Genomic DNA, 20,468 nt, shown 5'->3' on the forward strand with positions numbered 1-20,468 from the left:
CTATTTTTTTCTATAATGTGCATGAATAAAGCCCAGTGTACGTGTTGTATTTTCATTTATTTATTAATTTTGGTGTGGTAGAGAAGGAACTAAATGGGGCCTTTGTTGGACCTTAAAGTAAACAATTTACTGCTTGCAAGGAAACACATCCCAGTCCTTAAGAGTATTGTGTCTTCATACGCTAAGGACCATGGTAGGACTATTATCTAAATAGAGCAGAAATTCCTGCTCTGTCTGAAAGAGTGTTGTGATGTGCTGCTGCGGGAATAGCTGGAAGAGTAAATATACATTTCTGGAAACAGGATTGAAAGATACAAAATTAATGACCAAAAGGACCTGGGGATGAAATAGACGGACCTGTCAAACAACTCCCAACCTATGCATGAATATGGCTACTTGATGTTTGTGCCTTGGGTATTTAGGGTTGTTGAATCTGAGACCTTGGCATATGTGGTACTTAGTTACCTGGTGGTAAGGCTGTTTATTCTCACTGTATCTAAGTTCTTTGTGCAGATGTGCTCCCCAGTTGACCCGGAGCCTTAGCCATTTTAGGTTGTGCATCTGAGCGGCGGGTTGGTACCGACAGCAGGGTAAAAGGAGGGGGTCATGGATTAAACACGCATGGCAAAGCTTCCCCGTCAAATCCCAAACACACCCCACAGCTGGTGTGGACCAAGCCAAGTGTCTGGGACCAAGGCGGGATAAACAGGCATTGTTCTCAGTTTGCCGCACACACCGTGGATGAGACAGCGACCGGTGACAGAGGGTCAAGGGGCGTACGGCCGGCAATCGTAGGGGGAAACCGCTGGGCCCGGGAGGTAGCGAACACTGTTAGGCCACGGACCACTTCTTTAACACAAACCAAGCCGTGTGACAAAACATCAATTGAGCCATTCAACTGAAAGATACGACCGAATAGAATTAAAAACTGAGGCTGTCGCAGAATTTGACACAGTGGGAAAAAAAACTTGGAGAACGCTATGCTGCAGGATCATCCGAGATGTACTGTATGAAACAACATTTTTAAGCAGAGCATGCAGATTGTATTTATGAATTTGCCAATGCGACTTGCAGAGAACATCAAAAGCTGGTGGTCTGCATGCAACCCTTCCTTGACTTGAATTATTAAATCTGTCGATGTCGCACACGCCAGCCACCTCGCCATTATAGTGTAAATTGACAAACTTTTTCAAAACTACAGCGGAAGCCACAGAAAGCCGGTTGATACTTCAAGAATGAGCTTTGATACCTCTCTGAGGAATACACTGTGCCTCAATAATGTGGTGACTGTCAGGGAGGAAGGGAGAAAATAAAGAATATGCTAACTGGTTAAATCTATTTAAGATCCAAATGAGCTTTTTTCTATTTAAAGATAAAAACTAACCTTGATAATGAGAGAAAAAGAACGGGATTTTGTGTGTGTTTTTTTTCTGAGGACGGTTTATTTAGAAAGTGATATTGCTGTTCTTATTTTTTTTTCCCTTTGTGCGCTCTGAATTAAGAACTTCTGGAGGAACGCTGACGTTGTTTATTTCCATAGACCCCCTGTCTGTTTATGTGCTATATTAAACCACCACACACATGCATGCACACACGCACGCACATGTGCACGCACGCTCGCATGCACGTGCACACACACACACACACACACACAGAGCCAGGCAGATGTATGAATTTTCTTCGGGAGCAGAGCAAGGAGGAGCGGCGCCCGATCTGTCGCCTGCACACCTCTCTCTCTCTCTCCCTTCCTGGCTCGCCTTTGATGTGCTCCTGAAAATGTCACCCGTCGTCAAGGCGAGAGGGCTTTTTTTTATTATTTTTCACCCCCCCCCCTAACAACATCACACACCCACACACACACATATATATATATATATATATACACACACACACACACACACACACACGCCACATATATCACATATGAGAAAGACAATTTGCTGTTGCTCACTCATCCCCACTACTATCTTGCACCCCCCCCTCCCCCCAACATGATCCAATCCAAAACAGAATACGTACCGGTTTCTACTGCTATCTGGTAGCCGGCCTCCAGTCTCCGCGATGACCTTTCCAGCTTCTCTGTGTTGTCCAACAGATGTGCTCTCTGCAGCAAATGGAAGGAAGAAAAATAAAGCCAGAGAAACAAACAGACAGAAAAAGGATTGAGATGGCTGGGAAAACATATCAGACAGCCATGTCAACACAGTCACCTACATGGACACACCACATCCACACAAACACCATAACACAGCCCGGTTGGCAATAATCCTCTTGGACGACAATGTGTTCTAATGCTGATGGAATATCAAGAATATGCATGTTGAGGCTGACAATAGAAAGCTGGTACCGGTGATCAGACATGAGAATAAACTCTGCTCTGAGGTTTTTTTCTCCTCTCAATCTCCCTTTCTACCAAAGTTTTCCCTACTCGTCTTGTTTCACAGGTCCAGTTTTCAGTACTTGAAATTCTGCCTAGAGGGCAAAGTCAAGGGAGGCAGGGAGTGTTAATTGGAATGTAATACATTTTAAATTGCAGCTTTAAGGCGAAAAAGAAGAAAAACCTTTAAGGGGATGGCTTCCAACCATAAAGGGAATTTATTCAAGTCAAAATCAACCAATTTCCTACGCCAATGCTTTAGCTCAGGAAGATATATAGAATGTATATGCATTTTGAGAAAGTTGGCTTTTGGTGAAACATGGCCATGGTGAAAGAAGGTGCCGCATAGGAAAACCTTGAACCGATGGTAAATAATAACAAAACCCGTGTTTTAATGCTTGTGGCAAAATCTGTGCATTTTCATGGGTAACACTGACCTTTCCAAGGACATACTTTCACATCATGTAAAATGTACATAGTACGGAAGCCCTGAGAGGCGAATGAGAAAAAAAAATCTGGTGATCTATTTTTTAAGTCTGATCTAAATTGTTTTCTCTCCTGTATTTATGACTCATGTACAGCTGGGAAAAAAAAAATTTTCTGGGATAATTTTTCTAAGTTACTTTTTTCAGCTGTGAAAACAGGTGAAAAAAAGTTTTGGTCGGGGGATTTTTTAATTTTTTTAATCAGGGTAATTTTTTTAAGTGTTTGTTGTTGTAATACTCATTTCGGCCACAAAATAACCCCCCCCCATCTGTGAAAACAGGTGATTGTTTTTTGTTTTTGTTTTTTAGATCATTTTTCAGTGTTTGTTGTTGTAATACTAATTTCGGCCACGAGAGGCTGAAGTGCGCCACTACTCCATGTTCTTAATAGCACAGTGAGCGCCAATCGGTAATTCAACATTGTTTTCTACTTCAGCCTAGTTATTCTTTTCAGTCTCAGTGTCTACGAACTCTTTTCGTCCACTTTCCAGTCAGCTAAAATGTGGTTCTACGCACCAATATAAAATAACTAATAAAGATACGTGCGTTTGTTCGGAGGGTGCGCCTTCATAGTAAATAGTAGCATAGCTTCATAGCATTAACTAGGCTATAACCCCTACATGGAAAATAAATTTGGGAAATAGCTCAGTCCATAAGTCCAAACCTTTTCCCATGGGCGACCCGGGATCGTTGATTCCCGTATGAAACACACTTTGTTTTTATGGAGTAATGTAAGACATGAGTATAATATATGTATATTAAAAACAAATAAAAATTTCACTACTGCAGAAATTTCCCTATTGCAAAGTCTTTTCAACAGAAAAAAAATGCTCACTGGGAGACTAAAAGCATTCATGTTTTCTTCCAGGTGAGCTTAGATTTCCTTATTAGTTATTTTACATTAATGTATAGAACTTCTCCCGTCATGATGTCCTGGAAGCTTCTTGTTAAATTACGTCTTCGTGTAGGCCACATTTCGCCTACCACTGCAATATGACGTTGGAGAAATACCTTCACACTAATCAATATCCTCTTTCTTTCAACCTACAACTGAACAAATGATTAAAGTGATTAAACAAATGTGTTTTTTGTGACAGTTGATGTTGTCACCACATTTTAGCTGGTCGCAAAGAGAATGAATATGTCTTAGATGTTCAGACCGACCATCAGCCAGTTTCAACTAGAAAAAGACGTTAAAATCCCAGTTAGTGCTCACTGGACTATTTAGAACAATTTAGGCGTAGTGGCGCATCTCAGCCTCCTGTGGCCGAAACGCGTATTACAACAACAAACAGCTGAAAAAAATGATCCTGACAAAAAAAAATCTCCTGTCAAAACTTTTTTTCAGCTCTTCTCACAGATGAAAAAAAAATCCCATCCATCCATCCATTACCCAAACCGCTTATCCTGCTCTCAGGGTCATGGGATGTTGCAGCCTATCCCAGCAGTCATTGGGCAGCAGGCGGGGAGACACCCTGGACAAGCCATCACAGGGCCAACACACACACACACACACACACACACACACACACACACACACACACACACACACACACACACACCTAGGGAAAACTTAGTATGGCCAACTCATCTGACCTACATGTCTTTGGACTGTGGGAAGAAACCAGAGCACCCGGAAGAAACCCACACAGACACAGGGAGAACATGCAAACTCCACACAGAGGATGACCTGGGATGACCCTCAAGACTGAACCCCGGGGTTCGAACCCAAAGGTCCTGGGGTTGAACCCCGGGGTTCGAACCCAGGACCGTTGTGCTGTGAGGCGACCGCGCTAACCACTGCGCCACCGTGCTGCCCAATCAGAGTATGGTGTAAATGACATGAAATGTTAGCTACTTAATTTAAAATATACAGTCAACGCTAGACCTACTTCTAATTACAAACTTGTATTATTCTGTTCACAAAGTCTTGTGGTCGAATGAGTATTACAAGAATAAACACTTGGAAAAATGATCCTGACCGAATCCCAGTGTTACCTCCGGCTTGGTCGGGCGTCCCTACAGACACAATTGGCCATGTCTGCGGGTGGGAAGCCAGATGTGGGTATGTGCGCTGGTTGCTGCACTAGCGCCTCCTCTGGTCGGTCGGGGCGCCTGTCCGGGGAGGAGGGGGGACTGCGGGAAATAGCGTGATCCTCCCATGCGCTACGGCCACCTGGCAAAACTCCTCACTGCCAGGTGAGAGGAAGCGGCTGGTGACTCCACATGTATCAGAGGAGGCATGTGGTAGTCTGCAGCCCTCCCCGGATCGGCAGAAAGGGTGGAGCAGCCATCGGGATGGCTCAGAAGAGTAGGGTAATTGGCCGGATAAATTTGGGGAGAAAAATGGGGAAAATATCAACAACAACAAAGAACAAAATTATCCTGGCAAAAGAAAAAAAGAATTTCACCTGCCAAAACTTTTTTCAGCTCTTTTCACGGATGACAAAAAAAAAGTACTTGGAAAATTATCATGGCAAAACTCTTTTTTTTCTCCACCAGGCAAAACTTTTTTTCCCACCCGTTTCACATATGAAAAAGAATTAAGGAACTTAAGAAGACTATCCTGGCAAAACCTTTTTTTTTCTTCACCTGTTCTTAAGTCATAAACACAGGAGTTTAGATCAGACTTAGAAAATGGATCACCACAATTCTGTTTTTCTCACTTCCCTCTCAGGACTTCCATAACACAGTCACAGCAAAACAGCTAAATCCAATCAGCTACAAGGTTTCAAAGAAAAGCCCTTTAAAATGATCATGTGAATTAAAAATGAAAACCCACTTGACCTACGTATTCGAGATCAGTGCAGAAGTACAAGATGTAAAACCTTTCACTGAAGCATGCACGGTATTTATTTGTTTCCCCGCATTTGCTCTTATTGGAAAACTTCCAACATCCCTGCAACTTGAAATGTATAGTAAAGCAGTAATACATGATACATGACTCCCCAGCACTGTCTACCACAAAAAAAAATCCCATGAATGCTGGCTTATTCATAGCTATCAACAATTGACAAGACTGCCCAGTGAAAGCATGAAGTTCTGAGAGAATACCAAGGAATGCTGTGTTTCATAAATAATTGAGTGAGTAATTTGATCATTTCTCAAAGATGTAGGTGTTTGTGAGTATCAAGGTGCAAGCTATTGCTTGTGTATTGTGAGTGCAGAAAAACATCAATGGCTGCTACAGCAGTTTCTAAGATACCAAGAAAACCAATGTTTTTTTTTTCCTCCACAGCTAGAGAATTTATCACCATCGAGAAAAGGTCTGATCAGTTAATTGGCGGCCTTGAGATCCTTCATAGGTCTCTCGCACCCATGAAAGCGACGTTATTGTTTACCTTCACAGTTAATGTTTCTTGGAATCCAAGTTCCCCTTCTATGAAGCTATGTATTAAGAGTCGCACACCATTACGTGCAGTACGTATAGAAAAGTGTACATGAAAATGCTTCTTCAGAGAAACTGCACAGTGAAGCGCTATTCTCATAAAGGGAAAAATCTAAGAAAAAAGAGGGGACAGGTACACAGGGGTATTTATATTCAACTCTTGCTGGCAGAGAAACACTTATAATAAGCTTGGTTGTGTGGTCTTTTTTTTATCTAAACTCAATTGCACATCTATGTGCAAGGTTATAAAGGTTTATTTGTAGCCCAATTCTACAGTCCACACAAGCCTGTCCTGTGCCGCCTACCTGCAGATAGATCAGTGTCTGAATAAGTCAAGAATGTTGAACTTGATAGTTGCAAGATATGACAGCTGGGTCTGAGTTTTTTTTAACTTTATATTATAATAGCAGTATACCGAGTTTCAAATGAGGCTTTAAGTAATTACAAAACAGATGATCAGAGAAAGAAAAGAAACAGAACATCTGTATTAGAAAGTAAACAAAACAAGACAAAAAAACCCTCACAAATGAACAAGCAAAATAAACAGATTGAGAACTTAGAAATTATAGAGTTACATGGCAATATTATAGTAAACATCCAAGTGTGTATACACATACACATAGACATATGTGAGTACGCAATAATAAAACACGAAGTGAGTCATTTCAATAAATTAGGTAGGGATGTTTAAAATGGTCTGAGAGTTTTGTCAGTCCGGGATCATAGTAAGGGTTAGTTTATCAGAGTGTGCATAAAATGGGCCGCATGTCTTCTTAAAACTAGTGGACAATTCTCTCAGTGCACACCTAATTCTTTCCACATTAACAAAGTAGAAGATAGCTTTAATCCAAGAGTGATGGGTAGGTGGAGCGGGGGATTTCCACTTGACAAGAATCAGGCGTCTAGCCAAAAGAGTTACAAAAGCTACACAGTTCTTCATATAATTTGATATTGCAGGTGTGAGGGAGACACCGAATAAGGCAGTGATTGCTGATGGTTTGATAGAGACAGAAATTACCTGTGAGATTGTATTGAATATTTCCAACCAAAAGTTATGGAAAGAGGGGCATGTCCAAAACATATGGGTATAGGTGGCTGGAGATGGACGACATCTATCACAGGAAGGATCAACATCCTCATACATTCTTGACAGTCTAACCTTAGTTAAGTGATAGCAGTGAAGAACCTTACACTGTAGCAATCCGTGCCTAGTAGAGATGGAGGAGGAGTGAACCTGCCGCAAACACTCATCCCATACATCATCTTCAATTTCAAAATGTAAATCATTCTCCCATAACGTTTTAATAGTGTGCAGTGAGATAGGATTTAGTGAGTGGATGAGACCATACAAAACAGAGATTATGCCCTTCATAGTGGGTTGTGGGGTTAAAAAGGGGTCAACACTAGTGGCTGCTGATAAATTAGGAAAACTAGGCTAAGAATTTCTAACAAAACTACGCACATGTAAGTACCTAAAAATGGTGTTTAGGGAGATTAAAGTTCTCTGAGAGTTGTTGAAAAGATGAGAATATGTTATCAGCTTGTAAGTTTTTGATTGTTTTGATACCACCAACATGCAAGGAGGAAAATGTACCATCTATTAAAGAAGGGTGAAATGGGTCGTCCGGATAGCATAGCGGTCTATTCCATTGCCTACTAACAAGGGGATCCAGGTTTGAATCCCCGTGTTGCCTCTGGCTTGGTCGGGTGTCCCTACAGACACAATTGGCCATGTCTGTGGGTGGGAGGCCGGATGTAGGTATGTGTCCTGGTCGCTGCACTAGTAACCCTCTGGTCAGTCGGGGCACCTGTTCAGGAGGGAGGGGGAACTGGAGGGAATAGCATGATCTTCCCACATGCTACATCCCCCTGGTGAAACTCCTCACTGTCAGGTGAAAAGAAGCAGCTGGCGACTCCACATGTATTGGAGGAGGCATGTGGTAGTCTGCAGCCCTCCCCGGACTGGCAGAGGGGGTGGAGCAGTGACTGGGAAGCCTCAGAAGAGTGGGGTAACTGGCCGGATGCAATTGGGGAGAATAGAGAAAAAAGAAAAAAAACAACAACAACAAACAAACAAACAAACAAAAAAACAAAAGGGCGGAATAATGGATTTGCTGCTAATGGAGTAAGAAAAGAGAGGGTCTGAAGGCCAAAATATCGCTTAAATTGTTTCCATATCCTTAGCGTTGAATAGGGGGAGACTGAGAAATTCATGGGAGCATGAACAAGAGCAGATATGGAGGCTGGTCTAGAAGAGGAGGATTCCATTGTTATCTATGTTGGGGGAGAGTGGGAGCCCTCCAGATGAAGCCAGAACTGAATTGCTCTCAAATTAGAGGCCCAGTAATGAAATCTAAAATTGACAATGCTAGACCCCCCCAAGAGGTTTTGGCCTCTGAAACAAGGTCTTACGGAGTCTTGGAATCCTCCTGTTCCAGATTAATTCAGATATTAATTTATCAATCTTACAAAAGAAGGATTGTGGAAGAAAAATGGTTAGGTATTGGAATGAATAGGAAAACTTTGGGAGGGCATTCATTTGAACAGCATTGATGTGGGCCATGAGGGATAATTTTAACAAAGACCAGCGCCCAAAATCATCTGGTGTCTTAGCAACTAATGGGAGAATGTTAGATTTAAATAAATCTTCAAATTGGAGTGTAACCTGAATACCCAAGTATACAATAGTACCCGAGGAAACCTTAAAAGGAAAATTATGCGGTGTGTAGTTTCTTGCAGCCAGATTGGGGTAATATATCACTTTTGGCCAGGTTAAGTTTGTAGCCAGATATACGACCAAAAGAGGTAAATATATTGAGAGTGGTTGGGACGGATACTGAAGGGTCAGAGATATACACTAAGATCATCTGCGTAAAGCGAAACAGTATGTTCAACACCATATCTGAGTACACCTCTAATATATGGGTGTGACCAGAGAGCCACAGCAAGTGGCTCACTGGCAATGGTAACAAGAGGGGATTCAATGGACAGCCCTGTCGAGTAGAGCAGTGGAAAGGAAAAGGTTTTGAGTGGGTGTTATTGGTTCTAATAGATGCCATGGGCAAAGTATATAGCAGTCTCACCCAAGAAATAAATTCATCATCAAAACCGAACTTCTGTAGAATATAGAAATGATAATCCCACTCTACTCTGTCAAGAGCCTTTTCTGCATCTCATGAAATTAGGATCTCTGGTATGACTGAAGTAGAGGAGTTGCATAGGATATTGAAGAGCCACTTCAGATTAGAAGAGGAACATCTACCATGGCTAAATCCTGTCTGGTCTGGGGGGATGACAGAGGGAAGAACCAATTCCAGGTGCTTGACAAGGAGTTTAGACAGAAGTTTAAGGACAACTGACGACAAACCTATGGGCCGATACCTCGCAGCCGATAGGGGGTCCTTACTCTTCTTTAAGATCAGTGAGATTGTAGCTTACATGAGAGTTGGCAGGAGTTTAGAAGATATAAATGACTCATAGAACATATCAATTAGGATTGAGCTAAGTAATCAAAGAATTTCCAATAAAATTCTATTGGGAATTCGTCTGGCCCTGGACATTTCCCTGTTTGCATGGAAAAAGCTGCTTGTCTCAGTTTGGCAATAGTGATTGGCTTTTCCAATGTATTAACAGAGTCAGGGTCTACTTTGGGGATGTTGAGGGAGTTGAAAAATTGGTCAAAGACAGAGGGGTCAGTGATATGTTCAGTTCAATATAGAGACACATAGAACTGCCTGAAGTGTTTGTTAATTAATTTGGGATCTGCTGTAACACTTGAAGGGGTCTGAATTTGTGGAATCTGATGAGAAGATGTCTGCCGTAAATAGTGGGCTGGCAACTGACTTGCCTTATCCCCATGCCCATAGTACGTGGATCTAGATTTAAGTAAAAGATCCTCAATCTTAGCAGAAGCAAGAATATCATATTCATTTGTTATATGTTGCAATATTTCATATTGTAATAAATTCTGCTTTCAGTAAAAGCCGCTGGTGATGGCGAAGAGGCATAGATATTGTCAACCTGAATTATCAGTTGACTCACTCCAGATAGTTTCTTTTTCTTAAGTTTAACTTCATAACTTGAAAATGAGATAATTTCCCCTCATAAAAAGGCCTTCGGAGCCTCCCACAGCAGAGACATGGAGATACTCAGGGTTTTATTTAACGATAGAAAAAAGTTGATTTGTTGTGAGATAAAACACACAAAATCTTCATTGGACAGTGAACGTGTATTAAGGCGCCAAAGGGGATGTGTAAAATCATAGTCTTTAAATTGTATTTCCAATATGACAGGAGCATGATCTGAAATCACGATAGCATCATATGAGCAAGAATGCACTGATGGTAAGAGGCGATTATCCACCAGAAAGTAGGTGATGCATGTGAAACATGGTGAACATTAGAGAAAAAAACAGTATTCCCTCCCTGAAGGGTTGAAAAAACGCCAGGGATCCGACACAGAAAACTCATCCATGAAGGACTGGATGGTTTTTGCCGATTGTCTTCTTCTTCCAGCTTGCTCTTTGTTTCTCAGGGGTCACCACAGCAGATTTTATAGTTTCCATCAGTACCCTGTGAGGGCACAACACCGATGGCAATGTTGTTTGTTTTTTTTTTGGGTTGTTTTTTTTTTCTTGCCGATTGTGAGGGCATCATATTTCTAGCGGAGGAACAATCTAATGCTGGATTAATCCGACAGTTAAAGTCACCCCCAAGTATAGGAAAATATGTGGACATGTTGGTTAGTTTAGAAAACAATGATTGGAAAAAATGCCTCAGTGTCCCATTTAGGGCCATAAATATTAACAAAAGCCACAGGAATATTATATAAAGGACCAGTTAAAATAACATATCTCCCATTAGCGTCAGAAACAATGTCAGAACAAGTGAAGTTCCCAGATTTCAGAATTACAATTGCAATACTTCCCCTGAAAAGATTAATGATACACCTGACCAACCCACTTTCTACGCAGCCTGACCTGATCTGACAGTTTTCAACCCCTCCTGGACTGACAAGATGGGCTACGTTGAGCCATATGTCATTCTCAACTTCAAGTGAATGCATGTACGAGTGTATTCAATGATAAATGAATAGCCATTACAAAAGTTTAACTATGGTGACCCAGTGACAAGTAAATTACAGTATAACAAAGAACATGTGAGTAAAAAGTGAAAAACAAACCAACCCCCACCCCCCTTGAATTAGCACCTCCCAAAACAAGACATATGCTAATCCTATTGTCTGTCTAAACTCTCTGTTGATGTAAAACCAAGTTCCATCAAAGAGGTGATATGACATAACACTGAGTTATATGTGATAACTCAAGAGCATTACTTACTCATTAAACTATGGCAAATAAGAAAATAGATCTCACTTTTTAAGGTAACTTTATAAAATAAGAGTTATGCAGCACACTGTTGTTATCAGAAATGAAAGAAAAAAAATTACTGCTTGCTAGAAGACCACAGCATTGGGAGTGACTGACTCACCCCCCCCCCTTTCTCCCCAATTGTATCCGGCCAATTACCCCCACTCTTCCGAGCCATCCCGGTCGTTGCTCCATGCCCTCTGCTGATCCGGGAAGGGCTGCAGACTACCACATGCCTCCTCAAATACATGTGGAGTCGCCAGCTGCTTTTTTCACCTGCCAGTGAATGAGGAGTTTCACCAAAGGGACATAGTGCATGGAAGGATCACGCTATTCCCCCCAGTTCCCCCTCACACCCAAACAGGTGCCCCGACCAACCAGAGGAGGTGCTAGTGCAGCGACCAGGACACATACCCACATCCGGCTTCCCACCCGCAGACACGTCCAACTGTGTCTGTCGAGACACCCAACCAAGCCGGCAGTAACATGGGGATTTGAACCAATGATCCCTGTGTTGGTAGGCAATGGAATAGACCACTACGCTACCCAGACGCCCCATGACTGACTTTTTAATACTTGTGTTAAAGTCCATGGCTGAGTTCAGATCATTGAATGTGTGCATTGATCCGCCTGGCACTGTTGTCTTCAGTACAGCTGAGAACAGAAGACCAAACTTAGTACCGGGACAGGAGTGGAGCTGCTGCTTCACACCTACAAAGGCTGCACGCTTCTTGGAGATGGAGGCAGTTGTAGTCAGGAAAGATGAAAAGTTTCCTCTGTACAGCAGGGGGGAGGCCCAGGATGCTTCACCAGCACATCACAAAATTTCATTGCACACATGGAAGTAGTGGACCCAGATGATGAAAGGATGGGGCACTTCTCCCTCCTTGGGCTTTGCCCGGAGAGTCTTGGTCAAGTAACAGCATCTCATCCAGCTTCAAAATGTTACTTAGCAGTTGTGCAACCAAGTCAGTCAGTCAGTCAGTCGAGGACCCTCCAAACCTTCTGGAACTCCAATCAGACCAATATTATTTCCCTTAACCTTCCTTCTAAGTCCTCACATTTTTCGGTCATTAGTTTTACCTGGGCTTTCAGGGAGTTCACCATTGAGTCCAGCTTGGACAGCTTGCTGCTGTCATCTGGGCACACACGCTCCAGCTCATGTATGGTCTGGTCATGGGAGGTGAGCCACTGTTGTAGAGGTTTGACTGTATTTTAGTTCTTGTTTTACTGACATAATCTTCAAGTGAAGGTCAGAAGCCATAAATCAATTCTACCACAAATATCACCTTTCATGGAAGACAGCACTGATTCGAGCCACTTCCAGTCGGAAAGCTCAGCACGGTTAGCATCTGACTTCGGCAGGGGACCTGGATCAGTCAAGGGCGAGGCTTTGAAGAGGCCTCCTCGCGATGTATCTACACTTAGTTGAGTTGAGGATATGGCTATCACCTTGCATAGACATGTTTCTGGTTTGAGTCATCTATCAATGTGACTAAGCTAGACAACATGAAAAACTGGGATTAATAAGGCTCAGGCAGTGAGCACAGACAAGATCGTATGTCTCTTTTCATTGCAAAACTTTTCTGAGCACAACTGCCACCAAATCCTGGTAGCATTATGTTATTACCCGTGTTGCTAGCCATCTCTTGCTACAAAACAGTTATTCCATTTATGTCGTATGTGGGCTGGACTTTTGTTTCAGTAACAATTTTGTACGTGTGGCCAAATGAGTCTCTGACCACTCTCAAATCTTTTTAGGTAATCAGCTCTGGAATGAATTTTAGGTAAATTGACTTCCATTTGCAATCCAAACACAGGACACATGTTCAAGCATCCATCCATCCATTATCCAAACCGCTTATCCCGCTCTCAGGGTCACAGGGATGCTGGTGCCTATCCCAGCAGTCATTGGGCAGCAGGTGGGGAGACACCCTGGACAGGCCGCCAGGCCATAACACAGGGCCGACATACACACACACACACATTCATACCTAGGGACAATTTAGTATGGCCGATTCACCTGACCTACATGTCTTTGGACTGTGGGAGGAAACTGCAGCCCCTGGAGGAAACCCACACAGACATGGGGGGAACATGTAAACTCCAGACAGAGGATGACCCAGGACGATCCCCAAGGTTGGACTACCCCGGGGCTCGAACCCAGGACCTTCTTGCTGTGAGGCGACCGCGCTACCCACTGTACCACCGTGCCGCCCCACATGTTGAAGCAGCAATATATAATTTTACAATATTTGATCTACATTATCAGCCTTTGTATGTCTGTGACCGCATGCATGTCTGATTTACCCTGCTTGCTTGAAATTGGTCTTGCAGTTGAGTCAAGAACATTTGAAACGAGCAGTATGAAATGTAACGGTGAAGCTTAATGTGCAGCAGACAACACCGGTTCGCAAACAGGTGAAGCTGGATGAACATCAGTGTAAACCGACCTCGCTGAGGGAGATAATAGGACTAAGAAGCAACACAGATCTTAACTGTATACTTTATGTTTTCTATGTAGCAAACTAGTGGTCCTGTATTCTGCCCTGGCCAGGGGTGTCATATTCACTGGTCAAATATGAAACCAAGGCCATTAAAAAAAAAAAAAAAAAAAAAAAACAGCCCCTTCTATGCTGCTCTAATCTTAATAGTTATAAAAGTGCCACATTAACATCTACACCAGAAAGTTATGTGAATATCTTTCCAATCCTGTGGAAAGACTCCTATGGTGGGTGGGTTTTACAAGCTAGTTACCTGTGGCTAGATGCTGTTTCAAAGCAGTCACTCAAGATGAGTGACAAGTGATGGGGCATAAACCTGCCCAATTTTGGGCGAAGAGGGCAGGAATTGCAAAACACTTCAGTGCCAAAGGTGAAAAGCTGGACTCAATACCTTCAATTCCAGGTGTGAAGGGGGTCTTATAGTTGGAATCCAAAATGTCTATGAATATTTGTCACCCCAGCTATTAATCCACAAAAAAAAAGGCCCTGTGGTTGCAATTTCAAATACTTTCCTACTCCTTACGAAGATTTTTTTTAATGGTATTGTTTGTGGGCAGCGAGGATGCACGAGTGTGACTAACCGTTTACAGGGACCAGTCCATTTGCATGAGAATGTTAGTATAAATAAAGAATGCTGTTATAGTCACCAAGTTACTCTGTCTTTACTTAAAAAGACCATGTGTAAGAAACTTTATTTGTTCTTACCAGGACTGCTTTCATTCGCCTTGTTCGGGGATGGAGTATGCAGTCTGGTGAGTTTTGGATATTGCTTCCTTAAAATATGGCCCAAGTGGATACCTCACTGCACCTCCAGCGTACAGCCATGTCCTACACACCCCTGTCAGCTCTCCACGAGGAGCAGGGTGAAGGCTTTCCATTTCTTATAATGGCTCAGACTGTTAAGATTTTTTTTGTGAATTCAGAGATCTTCCATTAAGTTGGTTTCCATGTTTCTTTCTGGGAGCGTTTGTCCATTTCAGTAATTGTGGGCTGGGAGTAACAGCCCTATACTTTTGCTTGTCTACAGTTTGACTTGCTTTTTTTTTTTCTTCTTCTTTTCATGAAGTTTTAGGAGTCATCCACTGTGCCATTCATACAGCCAACCCCCCCCACCTCCCACACACACACACACACACACACACACACACACACACACTCGCAGAAGAACACAGTCACTAAGCATTCAGCATCAGTTGGTTTATATAGTTTACCTAACTTCTGACTATACCACCTAACAAAGATAAGGTCACACAGACATAAAAGATTTAAATGTCTACTAGCCCCTCTAATATGCCGTGTTAAGTAAGCGAGCAGATGTGACTCTCGTTCAGCACGCAAACACCACCAGATGAATGACAATTCTTCCTCTGAAAAGGGTTTATGCCCGCCATATGAGCAGGGGACGGGGGGGAAAAGTGAAATCTCAAACTCTGGTTAAGCTGTCAAAAATGTGTACCAGCTAATCACTCAGAGGAAATGAAAAACGGGAGGGGGGGGGGGATAACGACATACTTTTCAAAGTTTGACAATCAGAGGGACGGGAAGGGAGGAGGGAAAGGGAAAGAGGAGGGAGGAGGAAAAAACCCTCTCTGAACTCTTTTCTTTCCCTCACTCCAGTCTTCTTGCCTCCGTTGACAGATGTCATTTAAAATTGCAGTGATACTTTTTAATAGTTAAAGGAAAGGCAAGAGGGGGTACGGGAGGGGGGGTGCTGGAGATCTGGGCTGCTGGTAGGGAGATGGGGGAGATGTTGACTAGGAGAGGAAGAGATGCGTGGCGCATTTGTGGCGAAGTGTGCGTGTGTATGTGGTGGCGGCGGCAGAGGGCGGGGCTGCGGGGAGGTGGCATTGGAGCTGGTGATGGCGGTGTGCGTGCATGCTGGGAGAAAATGGGTGCCGAGCTCGGGCTTTAATGAGCCCCTATGGATAAGCTGAGATGGAGGGAACGTATTGACATGCAATGCTTAAGCTAATACACCTAGACCATGGCTGCGGTGCCTGTGTGCCTGGGAGCACGAGGCAGCCGGGGATACTGACAGAGAAGCGCGCTCCCCAGGTTCTTCAAAGAGCTCAAGTGATTAGTATGTTATCATTACCATTCGAAACGTGATTTTCCTATTCCCTCTCGGCAAAGGTGACACGTCTCGGGGAGGCGGCCGGCAGACTCGCTGCGATGGAAAGCCACTTCAAAGCTTTCTCCCCCTGCATTTCTCTCTCCCTCTCTCTCTTTCAGGGTTGTGGTGGAGTGTAAGTGTGATTGTGTGTGTGTGTGGGGGGGTGGCTGTGGTGGCAGTGCATGTGTGTGTGTGATCATTAGAATATTGTGTCCCAAGTTTGACGGTTGACACAACCTGAAGGCGAGGGGTGAGAGTTCAGCCACCACAGATCCGGTAACGACACCGTGCGACAGCCCTCCTCGCAAAACAGCCTGGCAGGGAGGCAGGGTGACGCCGTGAAACGTAATGAAAAGAACAAAAAAAAAAAAAACAAAAAAACAAAAAAAAACAAAACAAAAAAAAAACATACAATTAAAACTGAAATCCCCTGGTGTGCTTGAGGTGCTTTCTGTCGAAGCTGATGTGAAGATGTTGTCTATGAACCTCCTAAAATGAGGTGACTCACCCACTCTGGGCAAGCAGTTTTGCTTCAAGACCTGAATGTCACACTTGGAGAATCGAGTACGGACACAAACACTGGTGGGCTTGCGAAAAAGAAACGTTCAGCTCATCAGTTCGCAGGGAAAATCCGACAAACCCTTGTCAGCGTTTTTGTGTCAAGGGAAATGCAAAGTGGCTTCCTAGTGTCCTACAACTGCCGATATCAAGGCTTGACCCCGGTGCCTCTGATAGAAACCAATGAGAGACCATGAGAACGAGGCATGTGCCGAGACAAAGATATCCATCCACGCATGCACACTGACCTCAAATCCAGTACTGCTCCTTATCTCCTCTCGAGAGAACCTAAGGGTGTTATCTAAACCATATCTAGTCATCTTGTGCAGCCTCCTAGCATAGTATTTAAGCACAATATATGATAAATATTGTGCATCTGCTAGTGCAATGGTGTGTGCAAACCCCCCCCACACACACACACCTCCCCATTTCCGTGTATGCATGTATGCCTTTTCATCTGACACCTACATTTTGAACAAAGACCTTCTTAGGAACCACGAAAAATTGTGTTTTTTTTTTGTTGTGCTTTTTTTTTGCGTCAAGAAACACTCCTCAGTTGTAAGTTATTAACAGGGAGCCCCAGAACAATGCAGCTGTAGCTCAAAAGAAATCTCTCCCCTCTTCTTTCGCTCTCCTGCCTTTTTTCAATATCAAACACAGGCGGTTACTATCACCATTTTCCAAAGTTCAGATGATTTCCTTATTATTTCAATAAGGGTGGGGGAGAGTCAAAGTGAATAATGATGACAGCTGTGATTCAGACTGACTGTGTGATCTTCTCCGCCGTTTGTTTGGGACTTGTAAGACGAGGAATTACAAGTGTCAAACAGCTGTGAATATGGGTGCTAAATATTTAAACATGTTTTCCAGCTGAAGAAAAAAAAAAGTATAGTTTTTAAAAGCGGGGCTTAAGTGTGTATAAGCTGTGCCAGCCTTTGATTCCGGTGCACAAATGCAGGGAGAACGGGGGAGGAAAAAGCTGCGGTGCAAATGTGCGATGGCGAGGAGGGCACAGAATCAGGCTCCGTTATACCAGCTACACACCCCCCCCACCCCCGCCCCGTTAAGGGGGAGACAGGTGAGGTGACTGAAGATGTCTCTTGACCCTCAGGCTAGGGGGATATGCACAAGAATAAAAGGTGGGAGGAGGAAGAGGAAACAAAAGTACAACCGAATAATAGAAAGAGGAGAGAAAACAAAACAAAGCAGGATGACGTGGTGTCTGGGCCAGGTGGATGCTCTTAATTATGGAGGGCTGTGAATAGAACAGCTTCTAATAGGAAGAGTATTACTCAGCTTCGGGAAATATTTCAGAAATGCCCTTGAATAACATTAGATTCCAATGCACATTCAACATCACAACATCGGAAGTACACTTCCAATCACTCAGTCATGCATTAAAGAAAAGCAACTGTAGCGCTTATGGACACTGAAGAAAAGTGCTTCGCTAAAAGGACATATTTTTGATTTGATTTTTTATTTTATTACTTTATTAATCCCCGTGGGGAAATTCTTCTCTGCATTTAACCCATCCTAGCTGTGTAGCTGGGAGTAGTGGGTAGCCACCGTACAGCACCCGGGGACCAACTCCAGTTCGTCTTGCCATGCCTCAGTCAGGGGCACAGACAGTGGTATAAACCCTAATATGCATGTCTTTTTGATGGTGGAGGAAACCGGAGATAACCCACTGCAGACACGGGGAGAACACGCAAACGCCACACAGAGGATGACCTGGGATGATCCCCAAGGTTGGACAAACTCAGGGCTCGAAACCAGGACCTTCTTGCTGTGAGGTGACAGCACTATCTACTGCGCCACCGTGCCGCCAATCGCAAATAAATAGTGAATAAAGTCGGTGCAAACCTTGTCAATGAGGCTATTCGTCAATACAAGTCAATATATCATGTTGTAATTACCTCTGTATTATCACAAATATCGTGATTATTGCTGTGCTTACTATTAACGGGGTGGGCCAGTAATATTCCAGTATGATGTAATGATCCCCCCCCCCCGAACAGGTGCCCCAACCGACCAGAGAAGGCGCTAGTGCAGTGACCAGGACACATATCCATTTCCGGATTCCCACCCGCAGACACGGCCAATTGTGTCTGTAGGGATGCCCAACCAAGCTGGAGGTAATACGGGGATTCGAACCGGCGATCCCTATGCTGGTAAGCAACGGAATAGACCGCCACACCACCCGGATGCCCCACTTTTTTTCTTTTTTTGACTTGCACTTTTTTTAATTGCATTTTCATGCATAACTTATCCCATCATCATCAATCTCAACATCCAACATCTAGATTGTGTTCGGCATTGGGAAGACAGAGGAAAGCTTTGTCAAAAGACACAAGCTCTTCAGCCTTTGTCAATGAAAACTGACCCAAACAACCTGGTGTCTGAAGGTAAAGGAAGTAAGCACTGGTTTGTATTTGTGGTCTTCTAATGTGCCAGGCTTTGTTTGCTGAGGGACGGTGCGTTTTCCAACTGAATTTCACATAATAATAACTCGTATAAAAGAGAAAAAAATGTACGAGTTCTCAAAGATAATTTCCAATGAATTGGCAATGGAGTAGCTTCACCGTGTCTGCCTTGAGAAGATCAGATTAAAGTTTTGGTTTCGTAGTTTCAGGTTTGGGGCAGATTAAAGGTCAATAAAGCCAGTATTGTAAAACAGGACCCCAGCTGGATCTAATCATTATTTCTAACTGGACCCAAGAACGAACTTCCTGTCTCATGAACAGTACATAATTTCAAATAACCTAGTTTTACCTCCTATTCAGATGCTCATTTCTGAGAGCTTAAACTGATGTGACATCTCTAAATTTAGTGAGCTACAAGCTAGCAAGCAGGCACGTCTGCAGGTAGCTGCTGCTAACCCCAGCCTGCACACATTAGCTACCACACCTTCATTCTGTAAAGAGCTTGTTTCCTTTGGTTTGTGATAGTAAACTAGAATAGCCCATTGCTCAGCCTCTTGAAGATTTCAAATGCTATGTTAAAACTAAATGACTCTTTAGCCTGGACTTTGAACTGATGGAAATCCTGGTATCATCTCTGATACTTAAATGAAGTAAATTGTTTGCCAAAAAAAAAAAACAATGGCAAACAAACCTGATAATTAATCTAATCTCACTTTGATTATGATCAATGTTAAATACATGATTAAGGTGCTCTTTTTTATTTTAATGCTTAATACTCATCTTGGAGATAGTACCCCATACAGTTAAGGGGTGAGCTATCATACACATGAAAATATGATTTATGGAGCATTTCAGTGGCAAAGATGGCAACGATGAAACACACAACATAGACCCCACAAACTATCCTACTCAGTCATTTCGTATAGCCTAAAATATCCCTATTATGATTATAACTGTAATCGCATGAAAAAAGAAAAGGCAGAATACAACTCATTTGGCCCCTTTCAAGAACATGAAGGCACAGGAACTCTTACAGGAAGAGCCAGTTTCCACCTAAAATTAAGGATTTGACAGGGTTGTAAATGTAAAATGTGCTGTGTCCTACCATGGTGTCTCTTCAGAACTGAAGCCGTTCCAGGTAAGAAACTCACAGAAAGTTGAATCAGTGCATCATCATTACCGTCCCTGAACCGGGGGGGGGGGGGGGGGTTAACTCTATTTAATGATCGCGGCAATTTGGTTTCGTTATGCC

At 43.1% G+C, this 20,468-nt stretch overlaps 1 protein-coding gene across 2 annotated transcripts in view; it reads right to left on the bottom strand.

Annotated features, from left to right (window-relative positions):
* The window catches only part of vti1a (vesicle transport through interaction with t-SNAREs 1A), a 192,073-nt gene that overhangs the window by 121,613 nt on the left and 49,992 nt on the right, over nt 1-20,468 (bottom strand). For both annotated transcript variants that reach the window (XM_056297238.1, XM_056297239.1), the window contains exon 5: nt 2,020-2,104. In XM_056297238.1, the coding sequence (XP_056153213.1) occupies nt 2,020-2,104 (85 nt within the window). The remainder of the gene's footprint in view (nt 1-2,019; nt 2,105-20,468) is intronic.

Source organism: Lampris incognitus, chromosome 17 (genome assembly GCF_029633865.1).
Source record: "Lampris incognitus isolate fLamInc1 chromosome 17, fLamInc1.hap2, whole genome shotgun sequence".
Classification (NCBI taxonomy): Eukaryota; Metazoa; Chordata; class Actinopteri; order Lampriformes; family Lampridae; genus Lampris; species Lampris incognitus.